Raw genomic sequence first — 21,755 nt, forward strand, 5'->3', positions numbered from 1 at the left:
GCTCTGATCATTGTTTTGTTTTCTCTCTTCTGAGCGAGAAAACTGTAGGGAGGCCCTAGCCCCCATCAGCAAATTTTATTAGAAGGGAAATATGTACTTCTAAGCAAATATAAGATGTTTTAGCTCACTAGAGGTAGTACAAGAGAGAATATTAGTATACAACAAGAGCGTGGGGGAGAATGCACAAGAATTTGAGGCTCAGAAAGGCTCATCAAACTGTGCAAGCCAGAGTTTAAACAGGTAGCAAGCTCACCCACCCTTCATTATGTAAGAAAGCAAGAAGAGATCCCTCCTAAACCTTTGGGGGTACATTTGGATTTCCAGTGTGGTGAAGGAGGGAGCCTGGATGCTTTGAAATTGGGTCTTATCAAACTTGGCAGTGGATTCTAAAAAAAAAAAAACTCGGCAGCTGAGAAAATAGAAAGTGCTCATACTCTTGTCAAAATCAAGCATGAGGATATCTAACAATACTTCTTTTGCTGGTCGTCAGTCTTCAGTGCCTCAGAGCCATACTTCTTTTGCTGGTGGATTGCACATCGATCTAAAAACCTCCTGAATCTGATCCTTGCTCACCTGGCCATCAACAGATCTAACAATATAAGTCAGAAAAATATTCATGTCTGACAAAAAGTTTGCTCATACTATTACATGTACGAGTACTCTCTTCAAAACTACAATCCTTTCAAAATTAAGCATGAATACGCAACCATAAGGTATCACGACCTTTGAATTTCTAGCACAGGGGGGTGGTCAAGACAGAAAACACCATTCGGAAACAAACTGGTGGGTAACTTTTTCTTGCCCTCTCAAATGAGGATGTGTGTTGTTACACATTATATACTCCTTTGCTACACACACTGGTACATAATAATGCTATGAGTTACAACAACATAATTACAGTCTGATTGTACATTTTACAGATGTACAATGTACAAGATATTAACAACAAGAATACAAAGTCAGAATAGCTCCCCGCAGCAGAATGGATAATAGCCAGCTTCTCCAGCGGATTCCGAGACGACTCTCAACTCCTTCTGAATCTTCAGACGCTCATAGAACACCGGGCATGCAAGCGAAACACACTTGACCCCACTTTCCATGATCCAGTCCGCGCCGCCACAGTGGCCACATACCTGGACAGCATTCAAAAGTTAACTGTCAGCTGAAACAACTTGTCTTAAGGGATTTCTGTTTCATGGACAACATTATTAAATTACAAGGATTGTTGCACTTCAAATAGTGGTCAAGTACATTAAGAAAGACTAGAATTTCAATATTTCTGATGCTTAGTTCATGTTATACAAAAATGTCAAGAAACATAAGTGTTAGTTTTAATTTTAGTATTCCATGCAATGATTTCATTTTCCAGTGGGGAATTCAAATAAGAGAAGTATAAAACTAATAAGAACTTACAGCAGCAAGATGTTGGATTTCTCGCTCCAATTTTGATGTCCTGCCAGTGACTACAGTGGCAACAACAGCTTCATTTTTTAAACAGTAACTGCAAAAAGTTTCTGATCCTTGAACTGTATCACCACAGATAGTACAGTGGCTCGACATATAATAAGTATCTATCCTGGCTACTTTGGCGGACGGTTTCTTGTTCCATCCCAATCGGATGGAACTGCTATCACGAGAACCGTGACCCAAAGCAGACTGGCGTTTCGCGAGTGTTGACCGTGTGGGGCGAGGCATCTCCTTAAACCATTTATTTAGGTTAACACCTAGGAGTCCAAAGACACGTTGTAGTGCTGGAATAATCTGTTTGGTTATGTAATATAATTCATTTAACCTATAAGGGGATCCAACTTCTAGCAGACCATATGGATTAATGACCATATCGACGAGACGAGCCCCTGGTTCCCCATGGATAACAACATAGGGCACTCTCTCTGCATAACGTGGTTCTGCCCGTGGATCAGACAACATTGCTTTTGTTGCAACAATTGCTGCAGGTGGCAGCGAGGACGCCCTTGCACTGTAAGTACCAAGACGAACCTCCTTTGCAAAAATGAAGTCCTGAATAGAAACTTTTCCTGATAATATCCGTGTCCATTGACGCTCCACATACGATTTAACCTGCAAGAATAAAAGGCCATGAAGCTATATACCTGACACTGCTACAGGGAAGACCCTCCTCGTAAAGTCGAAGAGATTAAGAAACACCCCTTACCTTGACCAAGTCTTGTTCTTCAAACATTATTCTAAGAGATCGTTCTAACATCTTCGCAACCGCCGGGCATGTATCTCTCCGCACTGTCTCAATCCCCTTTGCGTCAAAGATTGGCTCGTTCTGTTCGGGGTTTTCATAGCTATAGCCAACATATCTCTTCTTTGTAAGAAGGAAACAGGGATGGTACACTTTCTCAAACTTCAAAGTGACTGGATCCGGATTAATCGCAGTCACTAAAGAGGCAATTTCCTTTCCTATTCTGAATGCTTCTTCCCTAGATCGCCCTTTTAGAAGAACAAACATACTACAGCAGAAATAATGAGCTTCGTACAATATTTAAGTATAATTCAAAGAAAATATCATGAGAAATGCACAAAAATACCTGTCAGTATCACCATACACAACCCTAGCATTCCACAAGGGATGCTGATTGACAAATGATATTGCTGTTTCAAGCGTTCTACGACCACATTGAACAATGCTGTCTGCAAGCTCTGCACAGGGCATACGACCACTGAACCCAGCAGCTGTGTAACCATACGTTACATTAGCTATCAGCTTCAGAGCAAGTTGCCGAGCATTGAGTATCTGGAAAATAAATACATTACCATTACCATTATACATTAACCCAGATTTTCTAGTAAGTCATATCGTATCATACTTAATCAAAAAAATCAAGAAATTTAGGGCTTCTGTAAAATGTTCAAGAAAGTATAGAAGCAAATACCTTCTGCAGAACCTTCTGAGATGGAGCTAGCTTTTTCAGTGCTTGCTTCACCATAATTCTGGTTGACAGTATCTCCTCAAGAAGGCGAGGCACTACACCTTTTCTGACCTGCAGAATGGCATTGAAAATGTGTTCAAAAGGTCAGTCTGGTGCGAGATGCTCATTCCTTGTGCACGCCTAACAATGGGAAGGAGTGTGCAAAAGATAAAACAGTGTCGGGATGTATAGAAAATGCAGCACTAAGCAATGTTTTCAAGAATATAGCCACTATCAACATAGTCATCTGTAGATGGTATAACAACTATATGTGGGAGGTATTTCAATATTGCCTGTCAACTGGTGGTACTTAGTCTAGCATCAATAGGAAAAGTACTAGATATGACTGAGCGACACAAGAAAATCTGCAATGTCCGAGAGTAAACAAGATCATTACCTCCGGTTGCACATACAGAACCCCATTTGGAGTAAGAATCAGCTGATTTTTCAGATCAGCGATCGTATGCGGATCGGCTGAATATGAGCTGACACCAAGTACACTGGACTTCGACGGGAAAACTTTACCCAAGCAAGTAGAATAACATAGATTATATGCTATTATCATGGAAGGATAAAGAGATTGAAAATCCAATACGAGAACTGGGTCAGAGTAGAAAGCTGATTCTGGTTCCATTACAAGTGGCATGCACTCCATGGCTGGCTGAGAAGCAACCTGTAAAGTAGCACTGGTGAATTGTTAAAATGCAGGCAAGCTACTAGAATATATGCGCAATAATATCCAAAACATCTTAGCAGTGATTCAAAAGCAGGCTGACTAGGCTGTCTAGGCGATTGGCGTCAGGGTCCGCTACAATTTGACCATAGTTCGCCCTCTAGGCAGCCTGAAACCTAGGCGTGTCAAAGTCGATCCTAGTTGCGACTTCGGTCACTAAGCGAGGTGGCCCTAGGCGGACTACAACAACTAGGCAGGTGACTAAGTCGAGTATACAGGGGGCAAGGGCGCTCGTGAATCCCAAATCTCACAAGATTTGAGGGTTAGGGTCCGGGCAACTTCCCCAAATCCTAATCAGTCAAGAGATAGGTTAGCAGAAAATATATCACATTTCTAGTTCGTGTGAAGAACCAGTGTTCTAAACCAGAAAATTCCTGGTGGCTTAGAAGAACAGTCCCTGTCTAATCTTAAGCCTGCCACACCCTTTTCTTTGGCAATTTACATAAAGCAAGTTCATTGACCCCGCAGACAAAATGGCCGGCTTTGCCTCTTTGGACAAAGAGCCAATATAAATGTTATACCTCTCGGTAGGTATGCCAATGAACAAGAGCTGCCATTCTTGCATTTGTTTCTTAGAACTGGTGTTACTAGGCAAAAGCGGCTGAGTATCTACGGAAGTATAGAACATGTCTACGCAGAAATCGAGTTAAATTTTGCTAGGAGACAAAGAATTGCACCTGTTGGTTTCCTGGGGAAATTGCAAGGTAGTTCTGTGTATGAGCCAATCTCAAGAGCATAGATTCAACACGAAACTGAGACCCTCGTGAAAGAACAGAGAAGAAGTCAATACCAAACACACGAGCAAGTTCAGATGTCCGATTGACCTGCATGGAATAGTCAGGTAAAGTTTGGAGCAAACTTTTTGCTACAAATATTCAGGTAACGTAAAAAATATCAGTTACTAGTTGTTCCGGGCATAACATCTTAACCAAGCTTGTTAATTTGTAATTATAACAGGTGTAAAACCAAAAATGACAGGCTGCCCAGTTGATAAAACATCTCATATGGAAAAACCAAGGGAGCTCTCAAGTAACCATATGTTGATGTACTGGCAAGAATGCAATGAAGGGAAATTCATTTACCAGGTCAAGTTGATTTATTATTTCAAGGTTGAGCATAGCTCTGCTGTTAACATATTCTATGCACCGGTGTCTTCCTTGTCCAGGACCTGTTGCAAACCATCGATTCAATGTCTTGTTTGGTACTAATGGTACCTTTCGCCTCAGGACTTCATCAGCCACAGCTTCAAGGGAGTAATTGTTAAGCTTAACTTCTCCACGCATGAGACGCCATAAGTTTAGTACAATTCTCCCACCAACATGTACACCACTAGCATGAGTATGACTCCAATCATTCTCACTGACATCCACAATAACATCATCCGCAGGAGATGCTTCAGGCACCTGACTAGACTCATGGGCTAGATTCTTAGGTGGATATTTTGACTCATGTGGTAGTGTCCTTGAGATTCTTTTCAGTAAGCCTATACCCAGATAAGCAGCTCTTTCAGCAAGAAATCCTAAAGATCCTAACTGAATCTCCCATCCAACTAGGATATCTGGATCAATTGAACATAATGCATCGATAAGATGATACAAAAGATTCCTCTCTTCCGGGAAGACATCGACACTGCAACCAATAACTCCGTCAAGGTTTCTGCAGTTACAAGAAAAGAGGCATTAAATACATCTCGACCCAACAAGCTAAGATTGTACACACTTGAAAAAGAACCACCAAGCCAAAGAAGAACAATTACATGAAGACGCAACTCTAGAACAGCAAAATGTCAAGTATGCAGTTTATGTTCCGGAACATGAATAAAGGAAAGAAATCAAATTTATATGTATTCTTCAGGTCCAGAAGCATGAGAAATGAATAGAAAATACCATTAACCATCACAGTAAGCCGGCTATTTTTCTATTAAATCCTTAATAGTGGACGGTGTGGAAGGAAAGGAATAGCAGGGTGCTCCAGGATGAGTCCCAGACTTCGGTTGCTAATGGCATTATAGCAGAGGCAGATTGATGGCGGTAGGTCTCCCACCAAGGGTTGCAAACGCCTCTGGAAGAAGTAGCTTAGGTTTTTCGTTTGTGTTGTAGTTCTCCAAAGAAATTAGTAAGTTAGCAACCCAAATTAGCATACTCATGCATGCCAAATATGACATCCGTTGCAATTGTCACCACCCTAGCCATGTTGATGTCACTCATCTAATATCCAAGGGAGTGGGTCACATGGCATAATAACTACTAAGACTGTAACTGAAACGGCGACAATGGCAACTGGCCTGTCACATTTTACAGAATTCTGCTGAGTAGAGCAGTTAACTTACTGATATGGGCTTCTGCAGAGTTCACTTTGACAAATACAACTAAATAGATAAAGGGTCTCAATGAACAGAAGAGGAAAATTCAGAGACACAATTGAAATCTAAAAGAAACCAACAAATTACTGAAAGATCAAAAGACGTCATACAACCTCCTCCCCTGTGATTTGTCATTGTTTCCACGTATAAGTACACGAACTTCAACAGTATTGTCACCGTCATCCTCGACAGCCAAAGATACAACATTGATGGCATCAAACCGTGGATCAGGACGCAGCTCTGCTCTGCTTTCCGCAAATACCTGTCAAATAGTGGGAAGAAATTTCAAGAGGTCACTCTACCTTGCCTGGTTTCCCATACTTTGCTGTCAGTAATCATTACCAAGTCAAAACTGTCTTGGTCATACAACATAGAATCTCTAAGAACAATTCATTACCACCCTGCTACCTAGGAGGAACGAAGAATATAGTCGAACCTCTATGCTAAGTATCGTCAGTTGTTGTCCACCACCGGTGCTAGCAGGGTCACGAAATCCAATTTGACTGAGAGGTGTGAGCTTATGCTTCTCATCTTCAGCTGAGATCTGGGAAAAGTCATGCCAATCATCCAACTTTTTATTTTCTTTGTTCGGCTGATCAGATTTCATCATAACTGTATCAATGAACGTTGTTGTTGTATGCTCAGAAGCAGATCCGGGTACAGGAGAATTGGCCATCAAAGGAAGAGCTTCCGCATGTGGTGTAGAAGTAGGATGGTGTTCTATTTCCTGATCATCTGTAACATTCTCACCACAGTTGAAGTAACCTAAAATGATACGAGTAGTTTGTAAGGAAGCCAGTAAACTAAATTGCAATTAATATATGCAGGAAACTACTTATACCAGAGACACTAATGGAATAAGTGTGTTGAGGTAGCCACTGGCCCACAGCTGCTGCAGATGGCGGTGAAAATGCATGCGTCAGCAAATATAGGACTGATCCATCATTTTGGAAATGAGTTGGAACACCCAAAGTATCAGATGTGAATTCACTACTTCCCATATACTGAAATGATCCATTCTCCTTATTCTCTTCAGCAGTCTGATTGAAAAATGGAAGGGGGTCAACCGATCCCAGTTTAGCAGCTGAAAAATAGCAGAGAATATGTATAATATGAGGTGAACAGTCGTACTAACAAATTGAGTAAACATAATGTTGTACCATAATAACATGGTACCTCAGGTGAGGTAACACAACAATTTCTAAAATTTACATCTGAACAGCATACCAGCATCACTAGTTAAAGTAAATTGCATGCACCATGTTAAAATGAATATTCCTTGTGAAACTTACATTCAGGATGCTCAATGCTTGCCGAAGAAACCTCCGAACCAGTTGGAGGCTTCTGCGCAAATGTCATATGTACATATTCACCACCAGAATAAGACGTTTCTGAATTTGGAAGACCACTGGTGACGTCATGCACTTCTAATCCTCCAGAAATCACGATTCCGCTGGTTTTATCCTTGTTGCATGCTGCAGTTCCAGAACAACCAAAATCTAACTTTTCAGGCTGAAAAGATCCCCTCCGCTTCCTTCTCATTAAATCCCTCACAGAAAGACAGGCTGAGCCATGTTCACCTATCGAACCAGAAGATTCCTTGTCATTGTTGTCTGTGGTATCACAAGAGTTCTTCTCAGTTTTACTCTTGTAAGAACTTGGATCCTCAGTTGGCATTGCACTGCCTGAAGAAAGTTTAACAGGACCATCAGCATTTCCATGTGACCGCTTTTTAGTAGAAAGAGGCAAAGAACCCCAGAGAAGTTCAGTACATCCATGCTTACTTGCTAACTTTGAACTATTTTTACTAGATGAGTAACTAGCTGTTCCTATTTTTCTTCTAGTAATTTTACCCTGATCATATTCTTGGGGGCCTTTCTGTTTTTCATCAGAAGACCCATCAATCTGAGGAATAGTATTGGCCACTGAAGTACTCTCATCAAGCATTGGAGAACTGTGGTAAGAGTTCTGAGCATTCAATTCTTCTGCCCCAGTCATGGGTTCAAGTGTATCAAGAATATCCTGGCACTCCTGCTGAGAAGCACTATCGAAATCCAAGTGAGCAGACTCTAAAGCAAATTCAATGGACTTCTTGGAGAACAAAGGGCTCAGAATGACTTCATTGACTAATTCATCATCAGTTGTTGGCTCCTCTCCAGCCTGTGAGGAGGCCATCCAGCTTAAAAGCCCAAGTGCTTCAGAATCTACATGCTACAAAAGAAAGTGACAAGAGGTGCTATATTTATCAGGAGAAAGTAAAAACACATTCAAATCGAAAGCATAATATGCAAATGTAGCCAGACAAAATACACACACGTAATCCCAAGAAGGGAAATATCAGAACCCACATCTAAAATAATTGGCAAGATCAAAAAGTGACCCTGGACTGGCATCCTCTACCATCTGAAGTACTCACTTCATAACAGACCTAGAATTATCTTCCAACCTCTCGAATTTGACCATTAGTGTGGCTTTGTTTGGCGTGGTTATGGTGCTTGTCAGGCATTTATTCTGGGACCACCAGGAGCACCAGCTACCAACAGCCAGAAGCCAAACAATGCAGTTCTTCACCTTACAACTATTTTAGGTACATTATATAGGTTGGGAAAATTGGTTCGGCATGTTTCTTATTTATAAACTGCTTTGGATAACACTACAAACTGACCCAATAATATATGCATAACTTAGATCAAGCCATAACCAGATAACTAAGATCTGAGAACTACCTTTTCATGTTCGTCAAATGACTGAGATGTTCTTTGAGCAGAATTATCACTACCAATATTTTCGCAGCAGTCATTTTGTGAGAATGTGATAGTCCCAACAACATCGGTCAATGATTTAAAGCACCTCTCAAGCTTTTCAGATGCTTCAACGGCAGAATCTTTGTGATGGGACCCCTCCTCTTTTGGATCCAACGCAGAAAGAGCACTCTCATACTTAATACCATGAATAAAACTTTTAAGAACAGCATCCCGCGGTGGTCTACCAATATCAGCAGGTTTTGTTTCATCCAGTAGTCTTAAGTGCTCAAGTTCCTAAGCAAAGCAGGTATGAGAGGTTTAGCAATAAGTAACAATTTGCAGCATATGTGCACATAGAGCAGGAAAGATACCTCCCAAATTGCTAAAAGCGACTGAACCATTTTGGTATCTGCCGTTGTTTGTGACAGAGAAGTGTACATCTTATACTTCTCGTTTATGATTCCTACAAGCGGAACCGGAATTTGTAGCGCAATTTCTGGATTATAAGTTTATAACAGATAGTAGCTGTTAGAATGTAGCAAACAGACCTTCTACTCTGGAGTCAGCTTCAAGCATCATAAAAGTATGTCGTTTTCTGAAGTTCGAACTGGATCCTTCCATGAAATGTGAAGTTGAAGAATCGCCCAGGATTAAAGCATGTGGCACTGTTGATGATGTCCAGATAATTGGGTTTTTCATCGCAGCATTATATGAATGTGTCTACATTTTTAAGAGGAAGGTAGAGTTTTTTAGTAGAAGCAATGGATAATGTATATCCCACGAAAAATAACATAGATTCAAATGGAAATCATTCGATATAGACATAACAAAATCCATAGAACTTGCCTTGTGCTCCGATTCATCAGAAGAGTCCACCTTCCTATGCAGAGTCTTAGGATGAAAATCACCTGGCAATGGAGGGCGGAACTTGAAGTCTGTGACATGTACATGGCCCATTCCATACAAGTTATAGTCGATCTAAAACATACATTGAACAGAAATATCATCTTAGATCACTCAAATATATATCAAATGTGTCAAACAAGACTGGCACCATCAAGTCAGGAATACTGTACTTAAGTTGTATGCTTGTGCAAAAGAGACATAATGGCAATAGTCTTGCAGTTCAGGACATCCATAAAAACAGAATAAGAAAGCATCGCTCTCACCAAAAAGTGAAGAAGATATGGAATGTGTGATTCATAAGGCTGGAATACTCTATCAAGAACAGCACCGCCCTGAAACAAAACAGCTTGCGATCAGTCCCGGCAAGGATAGCATAAAACTTTACATAAAAGAGATTCCAATTTCCATAAAAATATACTTACAGTTGCATGGAATACCACAAAATACACCGGTGTTTTAAAATTAAGAGACATTCATTACAAGAGAGAGGTTGTCATCCATGCCAGCTCTCTAGATGATTTGTTATGACTATACAACTGCCTAGCCCTGCCTAATCGGCCATGACACACTAGGCGCTTGTCTAATGTCTTACTAGCGCTAGCACCAAGGTGAACACTACTGATTTCACAGCTTCAAGCCATGAAAATTTTCTGTCATAACTCTGTTCGCCATAAAAGTTACAATTTTCCACTAGTGTACAAATCGAGTAATTCTTAAATGCATAGCTAATGGACACAGATCAAAAGAACAATAGAGAGCAATGATGTAAAAAAAAACATTGCACCTCTCATAAGAGTAATTTTGCAGAAATTAGTGAAACAGAAGATACATGATCCAGAAATGAGGAGATAACAATATTCCTCCAGTTCAGACTTATCTACCTATCAGGACATAATTGTAGTCATGTACCCATCCATATGGAAGTACTAAAGCCACAACTTAAGCAGAAGGGAGCTTCAATGTATCATACCAATAGATGGGTCGCGGCCCGAGAAACCTCATGAGGATAATATCTTTAGATTAATCAAGGCAATCAGTTGCATGACAAAGTCGTGGAGGAGAACAAAATGCAGGCATACATTCATTAAATAAGAAAAATAACAGAACATCAATTGATTACATGCACCTGAAACCCTGCATAATTTGATCTATCAGTTTGCACAAGAAAATTTCTATGACAACATTTGGTTCAAACATTTGATGCTAGGTTTTCAGTTAAAACAGAAGGTAACTCAGCAAACCACTCAACGCTCATGACTTCCTAAGTTGTCATCAGGGTTCAGGAATATGCAGTCATAAAGAAAGGGATATTTTTCGAGTAATATTGTCAATACACAATGACATGGATATTTCACGATTTCCACTTTCCTGTCTTATGTAGCTACCTCAAAATGCTTGTAAAGTATTATGTTTCACAAATAAGTCCATACCAAAAGGTTAAAAAATGGTTTTCAAACAATCAGATGAACTATGTTCATAATTTAATATTTTCCAAGACAATAATAACAAGAAAAGGAAGTGAGAAATGATTTACACAGGTTCAAACATTTGTAGCAAAAAGAAATGATTTGTAAATGATTAAATTGTGGATACAGGTAGATCTTCACAAAAATCTCCTCGGATGAATGATAACCATACAACTTCTTTGCTCGAACAAGGCTACATCCATGGACATGCTTCCTTTTTGCTGGGCCGCGATTCTGCAGGGGAAATGATGATACTCACGAAAAGAGAAAGTTAACATACCAACTAAGTGGACTCTACCTGTAAAGTTTTCTCGAGGTCACTCAATAGACCAGTCATACATGAATTCCCTAAAGAAAAGAGAAAAAAGACATATTAATTTCCCCTGACCATCAGATGCTTTTCTTGACACGGACGCCCCTTTGATCAGAAAGAAAACCAAACAAGTGCTTTACTAGGTCTCGTTCAGACTAAGAGTTCATCCTATCCTTTATGTTATGTAACTATGTCGCAAAAGTAAAGTAGAGCAAGCTTTTAACATGTAAATTAATGTTTTTAACAACAAATCATATTAGTACCTCGAACAAACAGTTAGAAGTGGTAATCCGTAAGACCTTAACTACCAACTATATGAGAAAGTAATATCTACAAAATTTACAAGACGTGCAATAACAACTGCCTGGTAAGAAGTTGAATGCAGCTGATATGAAATGATAAACATCATGTAGAACAAGAAAGAGCTCATATAGTAAACGGAAAAAGGAACGGTAAAAACACAAGCAATCTTATAAGGGGTGCATATCTAGAAAATGCAGTTACCTCTTTCAATATTATGAAGTAGCTCCTCTGGGCAAGGTACATACAAGTACGGCAGGGACTGAATACCAAAAGGAGATTTACAACTTCAGACTATTACATTAGAAAGTAGATGAAACATTGTGTCGCCAGAATACAATAGAGATTACTATTTAATCATCAACTACTGGAGTATATGATACTCCCTCCGATCCATATTACTTGTCACAGCTTTAGTACAACTTTAGTACTCCCTCTGATCCAAAATAAGTGTCATGGTTTTAGTTCAAAATTTGAACTAAAACAGCGACAAGTAATACGGATCGGAGGGAGTACAACAGTTCATCAAAGACGATAATAGGTTTCAAGGGAAGAAGACATGTGCTGTGAGATTAAAATTCAAAAGCTTAACCAGTGTCCCAATTCCCATTACCAAAAGAAACTGGTACAGAACTTCCAGTTGGACTGCTGACACAAGTAACAGAGGAAGCAATAACACAAACAGCATTAGCTGTATGAACACAGGCAGCATGGACTCTCAAGACAAACATCGCAATGGGTGCAAGTTTGCACAGCTACAAATAACAAGCAAACCTCCCTGAGGGAAATGGAATGAACTTAACTACTGACCAGACCAGAGCAACACACCCCTGAATTGCCACACTGCTCTCTAATAACTGGCATGCTGAATTGAGCTTCCAAGCATCGAATTCGGTGTGCCACACTGCTCTTTGGTAACTGGCATGCTGAATTGAGCCTCCAAGCATCAAATTCGGCGCGCCGCACTCCCCATTCCCTCCAAAATTCCAAAACCAGGCAGCCAAGACTACGTGGCGAGAATCACGCAAGCATACTGAAATGTGAAGAGTGAAGAACGGTAATAAGGGCAGAGAGAAGGGGGGTACCCACCTGGTGGATGTGGAGGCAAGTCTTCTGCCCCGCGGGGGTGGAGCCGTAGATCCTGATCACCGGCACCTCCTCCACCTCCTCGCCTGCGGCGGCCACCAGACAGTCAGAGAATTCAGCGCGGCGCGGGAGGAGAAAAAGTTCAGAAAGGGGGCAAATGGGGAAGGGGGCGTACAGTGGAAGGGGCTGTAGGAGATGTCGAGGCCGGGGACGGGCGGCGCCATGTAGTAGTCGAGCGAGACGATGCGGACGCTGAGGACCTGCGAGGGGGTCCCCGGCGGCGAGGGCTCCGGCGAGGAGGGATTCATGGTCGCCGGCGAGGAGGGCGCGGCGGGCGGGCGGGCGGTGGTTTTATTTGGGGGCGGTGTGGGTTCCCGGGCTCCGGCTCCTTCCAGAGCACGCTGCTTCCTCCACTTGGGTTTGACTCTGTGGGTCGGCGGGTCGCCAACTCGCCATCGCCTAGTTGAGGGGTTTATTAAGGGCCGTAGCCCACGAAATCGATCCGTTTGGGCCCATCACCATCTCTCGCTAAACAAAACCTTAGACCCTTTCCTTTCAAAGGAAAAAAAACAAATTTGGACCCTTTGGGCCGAAATCACTAGCTAGTTAAGGGTAATCTCTTGTAAAGGTCACTCCCAAACCTTAAAAAAAAGTCACTCTCTACCTTCAGAGGCGACAAGTGATGCATTGTAATTTCTCAAAAGAAAAGTAATGCATTATATGTGTCACTTGTTGCAACCTGAGAGTTTTTTTTTCATACATCCTTTATTCAAAACATTTTTTATCTCTTGAACCATGCGTCCAAATACCAAACCATTTTCACCGATGGATTTCTTGCGTCGAGAAATTAGATCTCATGTTAATAGGCTTCAACCAACTTCATTTTTTAAGAAAAACAAATACCCAGAAAACATAATCCGAAAGAAAAATGAAAACCAAAAAAGCAGGTTCACATAAAAAATGAATGCTAGAAAAGGAAGAAAAAGCTGAAGCCCGGATGCAACGGTTACAATTTAAAAAAATTGAAATCACAAACTATGTTTTTTCAGAAAGCACAGTTGTGCTTATCGCGGAAGCAAATCTGTGCCTCTTGTGAAAGCACAATTTTTTTTGGAAGCACAACTATACTTGACAAAAAAACTCCAAAACATGGGAAAAAACCAAGAGAACCAAAAAGTTGAAAAAAAAACGAGAATGAACCATCTAAAATCGGCAAAACCAAGAAAAATCCAGAGGAAGCGCCCAACACACGACATGTGGCGGTGGATGGACGCACCACATGGCGTACACCGAGGGCAAAAAAAGTGACCCTTGCAGGAGACCCCTAAGGGTCAACCGTTGGTTAGTTGCTCCCCCTTTGGGCATATGTCGCCTATTTTGTTCGTAAAATGTTTCAAAGGGCGAGCTTCAAATAGTAGGGTCATAGTTTAGCCAGGTTTTCTCATTCTCTTGATTGGGGGGTGCTATGCTTGGCTAGGCCAACCCCACAATCCCATTTTTGTATACATCACTCTGGTAACTTTTGATGAACAAACCTCAACAATTCTAAAATAAATATGGAATAATCTCATGAAAATATATATATTAAATATGTATCCAATGCACTCAAAAAAGAATATGCTATAACGTGAGTAGTTCAAGAGAGGGATTACAGTGAAAAATAGTGGTTACAGGTTGAGCCGAGGAGGGGGAGAGATGAAGACTGAGTGGCAGGGTTGATGAAGCTCGCACGAGGATCTCAAAGGGCAATGAATGTTGTGCTGGGCTTATAAACATGTTTGGTTGAAGTTATGGTTCCTCAGCATGACACACATCATGGTCGCAAACTGGCAATGGATAGAGGAGATCGAGGAGGGGAAATGAATTTTAAGAAATAGGGTAGAGTGTATGTGATGGTGCACCCAAGGGTCTACTCACCGAATAATGCGGCCATCTTGAAGTACCCCTTTCAAAACAGGACACAAGCAGTGGCGGAGCTACAAAACCAAACCTGGGCCGGCCAGTACAAAGAAAGCCAACCATTTTTACCAGCTTTGCCTAATCTACCCATCAATCTCCATTAAGATCACTACAGGATGGGCGGGCCATAGCCTATTTCGGTAAGCCGTACCTCCGCCAGTGGACACAAGTGGACCAAATGGGCAATAGGCTGGCCACAATCTTCACACCTCCAACCCATGCTGACGTCAGCGTTTTTCTTCTTGATTGGAGCGGTGAAGATGGTTTTTCAACTTGACACCAAAAAAAGCTGAAAAATGCCATGCGCGTGCACACCCCTTCGTTCTGTATCGCGCGTGCAACCAACTGCTTTATGTGCGTGCTTGCGTACCCCCGGATCCTAGCGCCTCCCACGTGTGTGCCCCCCCCCCAATTTTTAAACTACTCAAGGCCTTCCACGATGCAGAAAAACACGGCCCAACAGCCTTGCGCGGTGCACTCCCGTGATTGTCGGTTGATCGCAGGTGCATTCGGCCATGGAGGAGTGATTCCATGCTCAAAGGTCCATGTGATCTAGTCACCAACAAATTCATGTACACACTTTTTCCAAAAATCTTGATAATATTTATACATCTACATTCACTACAAGAAATATGTCAAATTATGACCACCACTATTGGTCACTGAAAGGTCACAAATTTCCATTTATGACCTTTTTGTGACCAAAAACATAAGGTCAAAAGCTGGGCGTCGTAAACTGACTATAGCGACCTTTAACAAAAGGTCGTTGATCCTATGACCTTCTGTTTTGGTCGCTAGCTCTCTCCCCAGGCCATGTCGGATCCGACGTGGCAATCTGACGTGGCAAAATTGCGACCAATTGAAAAGGTCAAAAATTAGAATCGGCCCGGTCCATTTCGGTGCTTTAGATGGGCCGAGCCCATTAATTCAGCCTTTTTAATATATATATATATATATATATATATATATATATTTTGTTAATTTTTGCTAAGTACATGGGCCTGGCCCAACAATTTGGCCTTTTTTTGTTTTCTGAGCTTCTTCCATTTTTCTGGGCCTCGGCCTTTCTGCGGTCCATTTAATTTTTTAATTTTTTTAAGATGTTTTTCCTTTCATTTTTTGTCCAATATTGTTTGGGCTAAGGCCTCTTCTAGCCCATCAATATTTTCAGCCCCCTAATTCAAAGGACTGGACAACAGAGAAACAATTCAGTTTTTTTTTCAATTTTGCTATCAAAGCAACATTTGTTTCACTATACAATCATACATCATTTCTTGCAGTTACATCATTTGAAGCAGCAACTAAAAGATTGTCATCTATAACAAACGACAGCCAGTCAAAAGAAAGATCACCATCACAGCTCCAGCGACTACTTATACACTACAAGTTCCACTTATGTGCAAACCTACAAGAAGGCCATGCTTCCGATTAGATTTGGTTGCATCACTTCCAGTTTGCTAACGGCATGTCTCCAGCAGCACATCTCATTCCATCACAGCAGCAGCAACCTGTAGAAAAAACAGATACACACAAGTTTAATTTGCTGCATAATCATGGACAAGTCACACAAAATTTCAGTAAACTGTAGATGCTCAAAATTTCAGTGAACTTTGCATAATTTTGCATAAATATTACTACTGTAGCAGCAATTTGTATAATTTTGCAAACTTACAACACTGACCCAATAAAATGAATTCCTAATTCTAGTTTAGTTCAAAAAAGAAAAAGAACAGACACTTCCAGTTTGTATAATCTGAAAATGAACACTGAAATTTAAGAATGAAAAGATGATTGAACACTGAAAGAGGTTAGCAAGTTGCTTGTTGGTTTCATCACAAGTACCAGGAGTATTTTTAAACCTACGCAAGTCATTTTTTTAAACCTACGCAAGTACCAGGAGTATTTCACTCCTTTCCAGTGCAAGCACACAAAAATTGTTTGAGTAGCAAATCTAGGAGTACTGGAGAACTCCAAGTTAAATGTACTCAAAGCAACCACCAAAATCTCACAATACCGGTCGTTAACTAGACATGTTATATAGACAATTAGGATGCATGCAATAAACATACAGAAGTTATATAGAGCAGCAACAATGGCATCACAGTTGAGTTGCCAGACCAAAACAAAGCCATGTATGTATGTAACAAAATCAGCCAAACTGAATATGCATCATCAGCTGATTAAAAGTAATGGATAATAGTATAGTTCATCAACTGATATGGGCAGCTAGCCAAGTTTCCCAATGGGAGTACCAACATAGCAGCAATAAAAATAACAGAAAATTAAAATATAAGTGTGGCAGCGCATAGAACATTTGCTAGAAAAAACATGATTCCACCTTGTTTTAACAGAACTTTTAAACTTAATAGTAATGTGCTTATCCATGGCATCATCAGTCTTAACCAAACAGAGCAAGTAAAGGAGCTAATAGTCCTAATTCAGGTCATGTTATCATATCAGGTATTGCATAAAGACATCTTGGGACATATATAAAGCATCCTCAAATAATCAGCATACACCTCCAGAGATGGGGAAGCCATTCTCTCCAATGTTGAGGGCAAGGTTCTGCCCAATGACGGCGAGGCCAGCAAGACCAATTCTGGTGAGAGCCATCTCTTACTTGAAAAGAGATGCATCAAACACGTCATGTACCGAACATCATCAGGTAATTTATGCATGTCTGACTCGAAAGGTTAAAAGCCTGCCTTCACAAAAAATGATCATGCATATGAACTAGATAGAAGAACAATCTTCATCCTAATGAGAAAAGTGACAGGTGAATAACTGAGTACTGAGATATATGCGACAGGGCAGACAGCACAACATGCACTTGGGTGACAAATTAAATCCACAATCAAGTTGCAACTAATCGACAATCAAGACATGGGATATGTGCCTGAGTGTAGACATGTGCCTAAGTGTAGAAAACCTATTCGATCTGTGTTTATCTAGTGCATTCCATTTGCCTTAATCTTAAATCGTGGTTTTGTAATGCAGATGCTTTGCAGCTTGGTCATAGCAAATAGTGTTGTGCATTACTGAAACACAGGCTGGAGTTGGGCATAAAGACCGAAACACAAGCCCATTTTCCGGTATTTTTTGGAATAGGTCATTCATGGTTTCTAGTTTATACGTATGTAGGTGCCATCTCCACTGAAGATGGTTCGAACTACTACTCCAGTACATACTAATAAAACTTGACACAGGCTAGTTCAAACTACATACTAATAAAACTAGATCAAGTTGGTGACAGACATCAGATGCTTCTAAACAAGCAAGGGGCATCGCTTCCTACTCCTAAAATGAAGAGAACACACATGTGGCGCTATGATTGATGCAGCAAAAATAAAGCATCGGTGCAGTCTGTTTCATCCTACTGATTGTGCCGCTTGTGAGGCACCAATTTCAATTTGTAGGCACGCTGGTGTCGTATGCATGCCGCCCCAGGATGTCGATGGTCATCTGCGTCCTGACAAAACCAAGCCACAGCAAAATGAATTTCTGACAAAACCAAGCCACATTGAACTGAATTTTAGAACAATAGACAAAATATGTGGTATGCATATACATGGGGCGTGCACAGGTCTGTCAGAGGACTCACCACGGTATCCTGTAGCGCCGAGCAGTAGTCTCGAGGCACTTCAGGAGGGCTTCGCGCTGTGACTTCATCGTTATCATCGTCCACTGTTGCCACTGCCAGGGCTGAGATGGCATCTTTGATCTTCCCTACAGCCTTTGAAAACTACAGAATAAGACACCGGTCCATTAGTGCAAAATACACAAGCCAATTAAGCATGTTCCTCCAATATTATGCAATCTCAGATGCAAACAGGTAACAACACCTATTTATATGCATAAACTAACTAAGATTTTCTAGCAAGATAGATGGCAACACAGTTGACCTTGAAGGGCAGTAAGAAATTTCATCATCTTATCATTGGTCCGAGAATCAATATAGTGTAAAATTTCTGAGAAAAAGATGCATTTTTTAGAGACAAGATAGTGTACAAGAACAAGACACGGTCTATAGATTAGCCAAAGTGAGATGGGTATGAGGTTACAACAGTAACATGATGACACACATTTGAGGTTACAGTACTTCCCTCACATCTCATAGCTAATATATGACCATCACCGACGACCATAAACAGTGGTTTTAGCCCCAAGCCACCAGCTCACCAAAAACAGCAAGACAAGATGGCTTGGGGCTAAAACCAGTAATCAATCGTCTACACGTATATATCTAGTCAATAAAATATCTACTACACAAGTGCATACAGTACTCAACATCTACTACAAGTGCATACAGTACTCAACATTCACTCAAAGTATGTTGTGCAGGATCACACCATTCCATTTTCAATCAAAGTACAACAGTACATCACATTTTTGGATGATCACCAAAGGCAAAACTACTCCTGACTATGATCATCAACATCTACTACTGCTAACTACTCCATGTGCAATCCTACTTTGCACTAAAACTTCCTCACCCTCCATTCACCCTGTTCAAGCAGTACTGTAGTAAAACTACTCATAATGCTACAGCAGTTAATAGCAAGTTAAATTACTGTGATGTGCAAAATTTACAGTAAATACTCCACTGAATATTACTGAAACTTAACATAAGTTCACTAAGCTTTTTCAATTTTAGAATATACAAGTCAGAAAATAAGCTTGCAAGCAAGTTTATGTAAGTAATGCACACTGGAGTACAATACTTCTATGGATTTCTGCAAATAATTCATGATTTTCTAACTAATCCAAGATGTCCATTTAATTAACTGGAAAAGTAAGTTAAATCTTATTGAATCTTGTTAAATACTCCAAGCAAAATTACTCCACACATGTACAGTTCAATCTTGTTAAATACTCTAAGCAAAATTACTCCACACATGCACACATCTCAAGGAACCAGCAGCGCTGCTTGCTCCCTTGGTCCGGCTCCTTGCTGTGCGGGATGACTGAGACTCGGATGCAGAGCGAGCTCCCTGCAAATGACATATTGTATCAATGCTTTGCAGCAACAAAAGGAACTCACATACAATAGAACTTGCGCAATAGTGTATCAACACCCCAAAGGAGGCATTACAAAATTCTCAAAGAATGTTTCCGAAGGGATATAAGTGGAAGCAGAAGAATATAATGAGATGTCACCATATGTATGTGCATAATAATTGTACGTATATAATCTGACTTGATTTCTTTCTTAAAAAAACATGACATGCTACAATATCAATACGCATGTGAGCAATTTTGACCTTTGCAAGGAGTAACAAAACTGACAATACAGAAACATGACATGTCACGAAGATGCGTGTTGGGTCGAATTCCATATTGACATGTCATGATTAGTTAAGTTCCAGCAATTATCAATTTGCAAATCAGCGTTCTAAGACTTAAAAATAATAATGAACAACGGATCACCTTTTGTACACACGTAACCATAAAATTACAAGCAATTGGGGTTGGGGGCGCTGTCGGGGCTTCGGCCTTGGCTAGCAGCAGCGGCGACAGTGCTAGCAAGCGGCAGGCTACAGAGAGCAAAAGCAAGCATCTAAAGAGCAGTAGGCGCGGCCAGGGAAAGGGGCTGTTGCACACGGGTGGCTGTAGGGGCGTGGCCAGGTCATGCGCAGGATGCAGGGGAGGGGCCGGGACGAGGGCGACCATAGGCGTGAGCGGACGGCGACGGCGGGCGAGCAGCAGCGATGGCACGACGGCACCAGCAGGCGCGGTCGTGGCGGCAGGGTCGGGTCACGGACAAGCCCGAGCACACGCGCATGAGGGCGCGGGCAGGGTGCGGCCTCAGCGAGGCAGGGCGTGGGTGGCGCACGGCCACGCGAGGGGCGGCCGGCGCGGTGAGCACGAGCCCGCAGGGAAGTGGTGGGCGGCGCAAACAGTGACTAAACAAGGGGGAAAGCAAGGGAATCGGTGGATTCGCTCACCAGGATGACGACGATGATGGCGATGCAGCCCGCCATGATGCTGAGATGCAAGCACAGCTCCTTGTACGCCGCCTCCTTGCTTGGCTTCCGGGTGCGGGGAGGGGCTGGGGAGGGAGGTTGTTGTGGAGGTGGGGGCGGTGTTGGGTGTCGGCGGCGGGATTGTTGCGGTGGAGGTGGGGGTGGGGAGAGGAGGAGCTTGAGTGGATCTGCAGCCAGGGAGGAGAGGGGAGAGGAGCGGAGGTGGTGGCTGAGGCGAGGGGAAGGAAGGGGAGGACGGGTCGTCGGCTGCGGGATCTGGGGGAGGACGGGTCGTCGGCGGGATAGAGGATGGATCTGAGGTTGGGGCGGAGAGGAAGGAGGTGGCGGCGGCGAGGAGCTGAGGGAGAAGGAGTGCGGGTGCGGGTTAGGGTTTGGGTGGTTGGGCTGCGGTTGGGTGAGGGGGTGAGGGCTGCCGTTGGATCCAGAAGCATCCGACGGTGGTTGATGTATGATCCGCGTGATATGCCTATGGACCAATCAGAGCGCACCAACAATTTGAAGATTTTTTGACCATATAAATTGGTCATGATTGATTACATACAAATTTTTCATTTCATTTTTCAATGCTAAAAATGAGTTTTTTTGTAAAAGACCTATCAAATATTTGTTCAAATGATGTCATATTTTGCACAAGTTTACATCGTAGATTGGCAAACAACATTGACAAAGGGAGTTTTTATTTCTTTTGCATGAAAAACAATTTTCCATTTTTTGAGTGCCCAAAAATAAGTTTTTTTAAGGACTTACCATATATTTGTTGCAAAATTGTACCAAATCAATTTTCTAAAATACTAGGCCATATATAATGCACAATTGATGAAATGGTTAGGTGTCAAAAGTTTCGATGCACCTCTCGTGGAAAAGACAAATTTTCACGATTCAGTAGAAAGCGGGTAAAATTTGAACTGTAGCTGCCTCATAGTTTGCTCTTTATTTTTTACAAAAATCATTTCTAGGTACATAAGT

At 41.6% G+C, this 21,755-nt stretch overlaps 1 protein-coding gene across 4 annotated transcripts; it reads right to left on the reverse strand.

The window, feature by feature from the left end:
* Window positions 1-772: 772 nt before the first annotated feature.
* Window positions 773-13,280, reverse strand: REV3 (recovery protein 3). Of its 4 annotated transcripts, XM_087543190.1 has the most exons (23): window positions 13,022-13,280; window positions 12,850-12,932; window positions 11,965-12,022; window positions 11,446-11,495; window positions 11,275-11,381; window positions 10,652-10,694; window positions 9,945-10,013; window positions 9,622-9,753; window positions 9,324-9,495; window positions 9,147-9,238; window positions 8,758-9,069; window positions 7,324-8,242; window positions 6,873-7,115; window positions 6,468-6,796; window positions 6,145-6,293; window positions 4,752-5,325; window positions 4,347-4,493; window positions 3,334-3,609; window positions 2,901-3,008; window positions 2,556-2,761; window positions 2,174-2,477; window positions 1,414-2,079; window positions 773-1,133 (listed from the first exon to the last, which is right to left on the reverse strand). In XM_087543190.1, exons 1-23 carry the CDS (start codon window positions 13,152-13,154, stop codon window positions 960-962), a joined length of 5,346 nt encoding a protein of 1,781 aa, XP_087399316.1. In that variant the 5' UTR covers window positions 13,155-13,280; the 3' UTR covers window positions 773-959. The 4 variants fall into 4 exon arrangements, with proteins under 4 accessions (XP_087399316.1, XP_087399317.1, XP_087399319.1 ...); XM_087543191.1 differs by lacking the exons at window positions 10,652-10,694; window positions 11,275-11,381; window positions 11,446-11,495; ... (1 more) ...; window positions 12,850-12,932; window positions 13,022-13,280 and adding an exon at window positions 10,563-10,581; XM_087543193.1 differs by lacking the exons at window positions 10,652-10,694; window positions 11,275-11,381; window positions 11,446-11,495; ... (1 more) ...; window positions 12,850-12,932; window positions 13,022-13,280 and having other exon boundaries at window positions 9,622-9,683; window positions 9,945-10,010.
* Between the last annotated feature and the right edge of the window lie 8,475 nt (window positions 13,281-21,755).

This window comes from Triticum urartu, chromosome 2A (genome assembly GCF_056163025.1).
Source record: "Triticum urartu cultivar PI428250 chromosome 2A, HENAU_Tu73, whole genome shotgun sequence".
NCBI classification, from domain to species: domain Eukaryota; kingdom Viridiplantae; phylum Streptophyta; class Magnoliopsida; order Poales; family Poaceae; genus Triticum; species Triticum urartu.

Bases quoted from the DNA above. Each gene is read 5' to 3' on its own strand.
- REV3 (XM_087543190.1), bottom strand. From the start codon at position 13,154: ATGAATCCCTCCTCGCCGGAGCCCTCGCCGCCGGGGACCCCCTCGCAG. The intron at 12,933-13,021 runs GTACGCCCCCTT...TGGCCGCCGCAG, and splicing joins CTCCTACAGCCCCTTCCACT to GCGAGGAGGTGGAGGAGGTG. The intron at 10,014-10,651 runs GTATGATACATT...GTTTTGTTTCAG, and splicing joins GGGCCGCGACCCATCTATTG to GGCGGTGCTGTTCTTGATAG.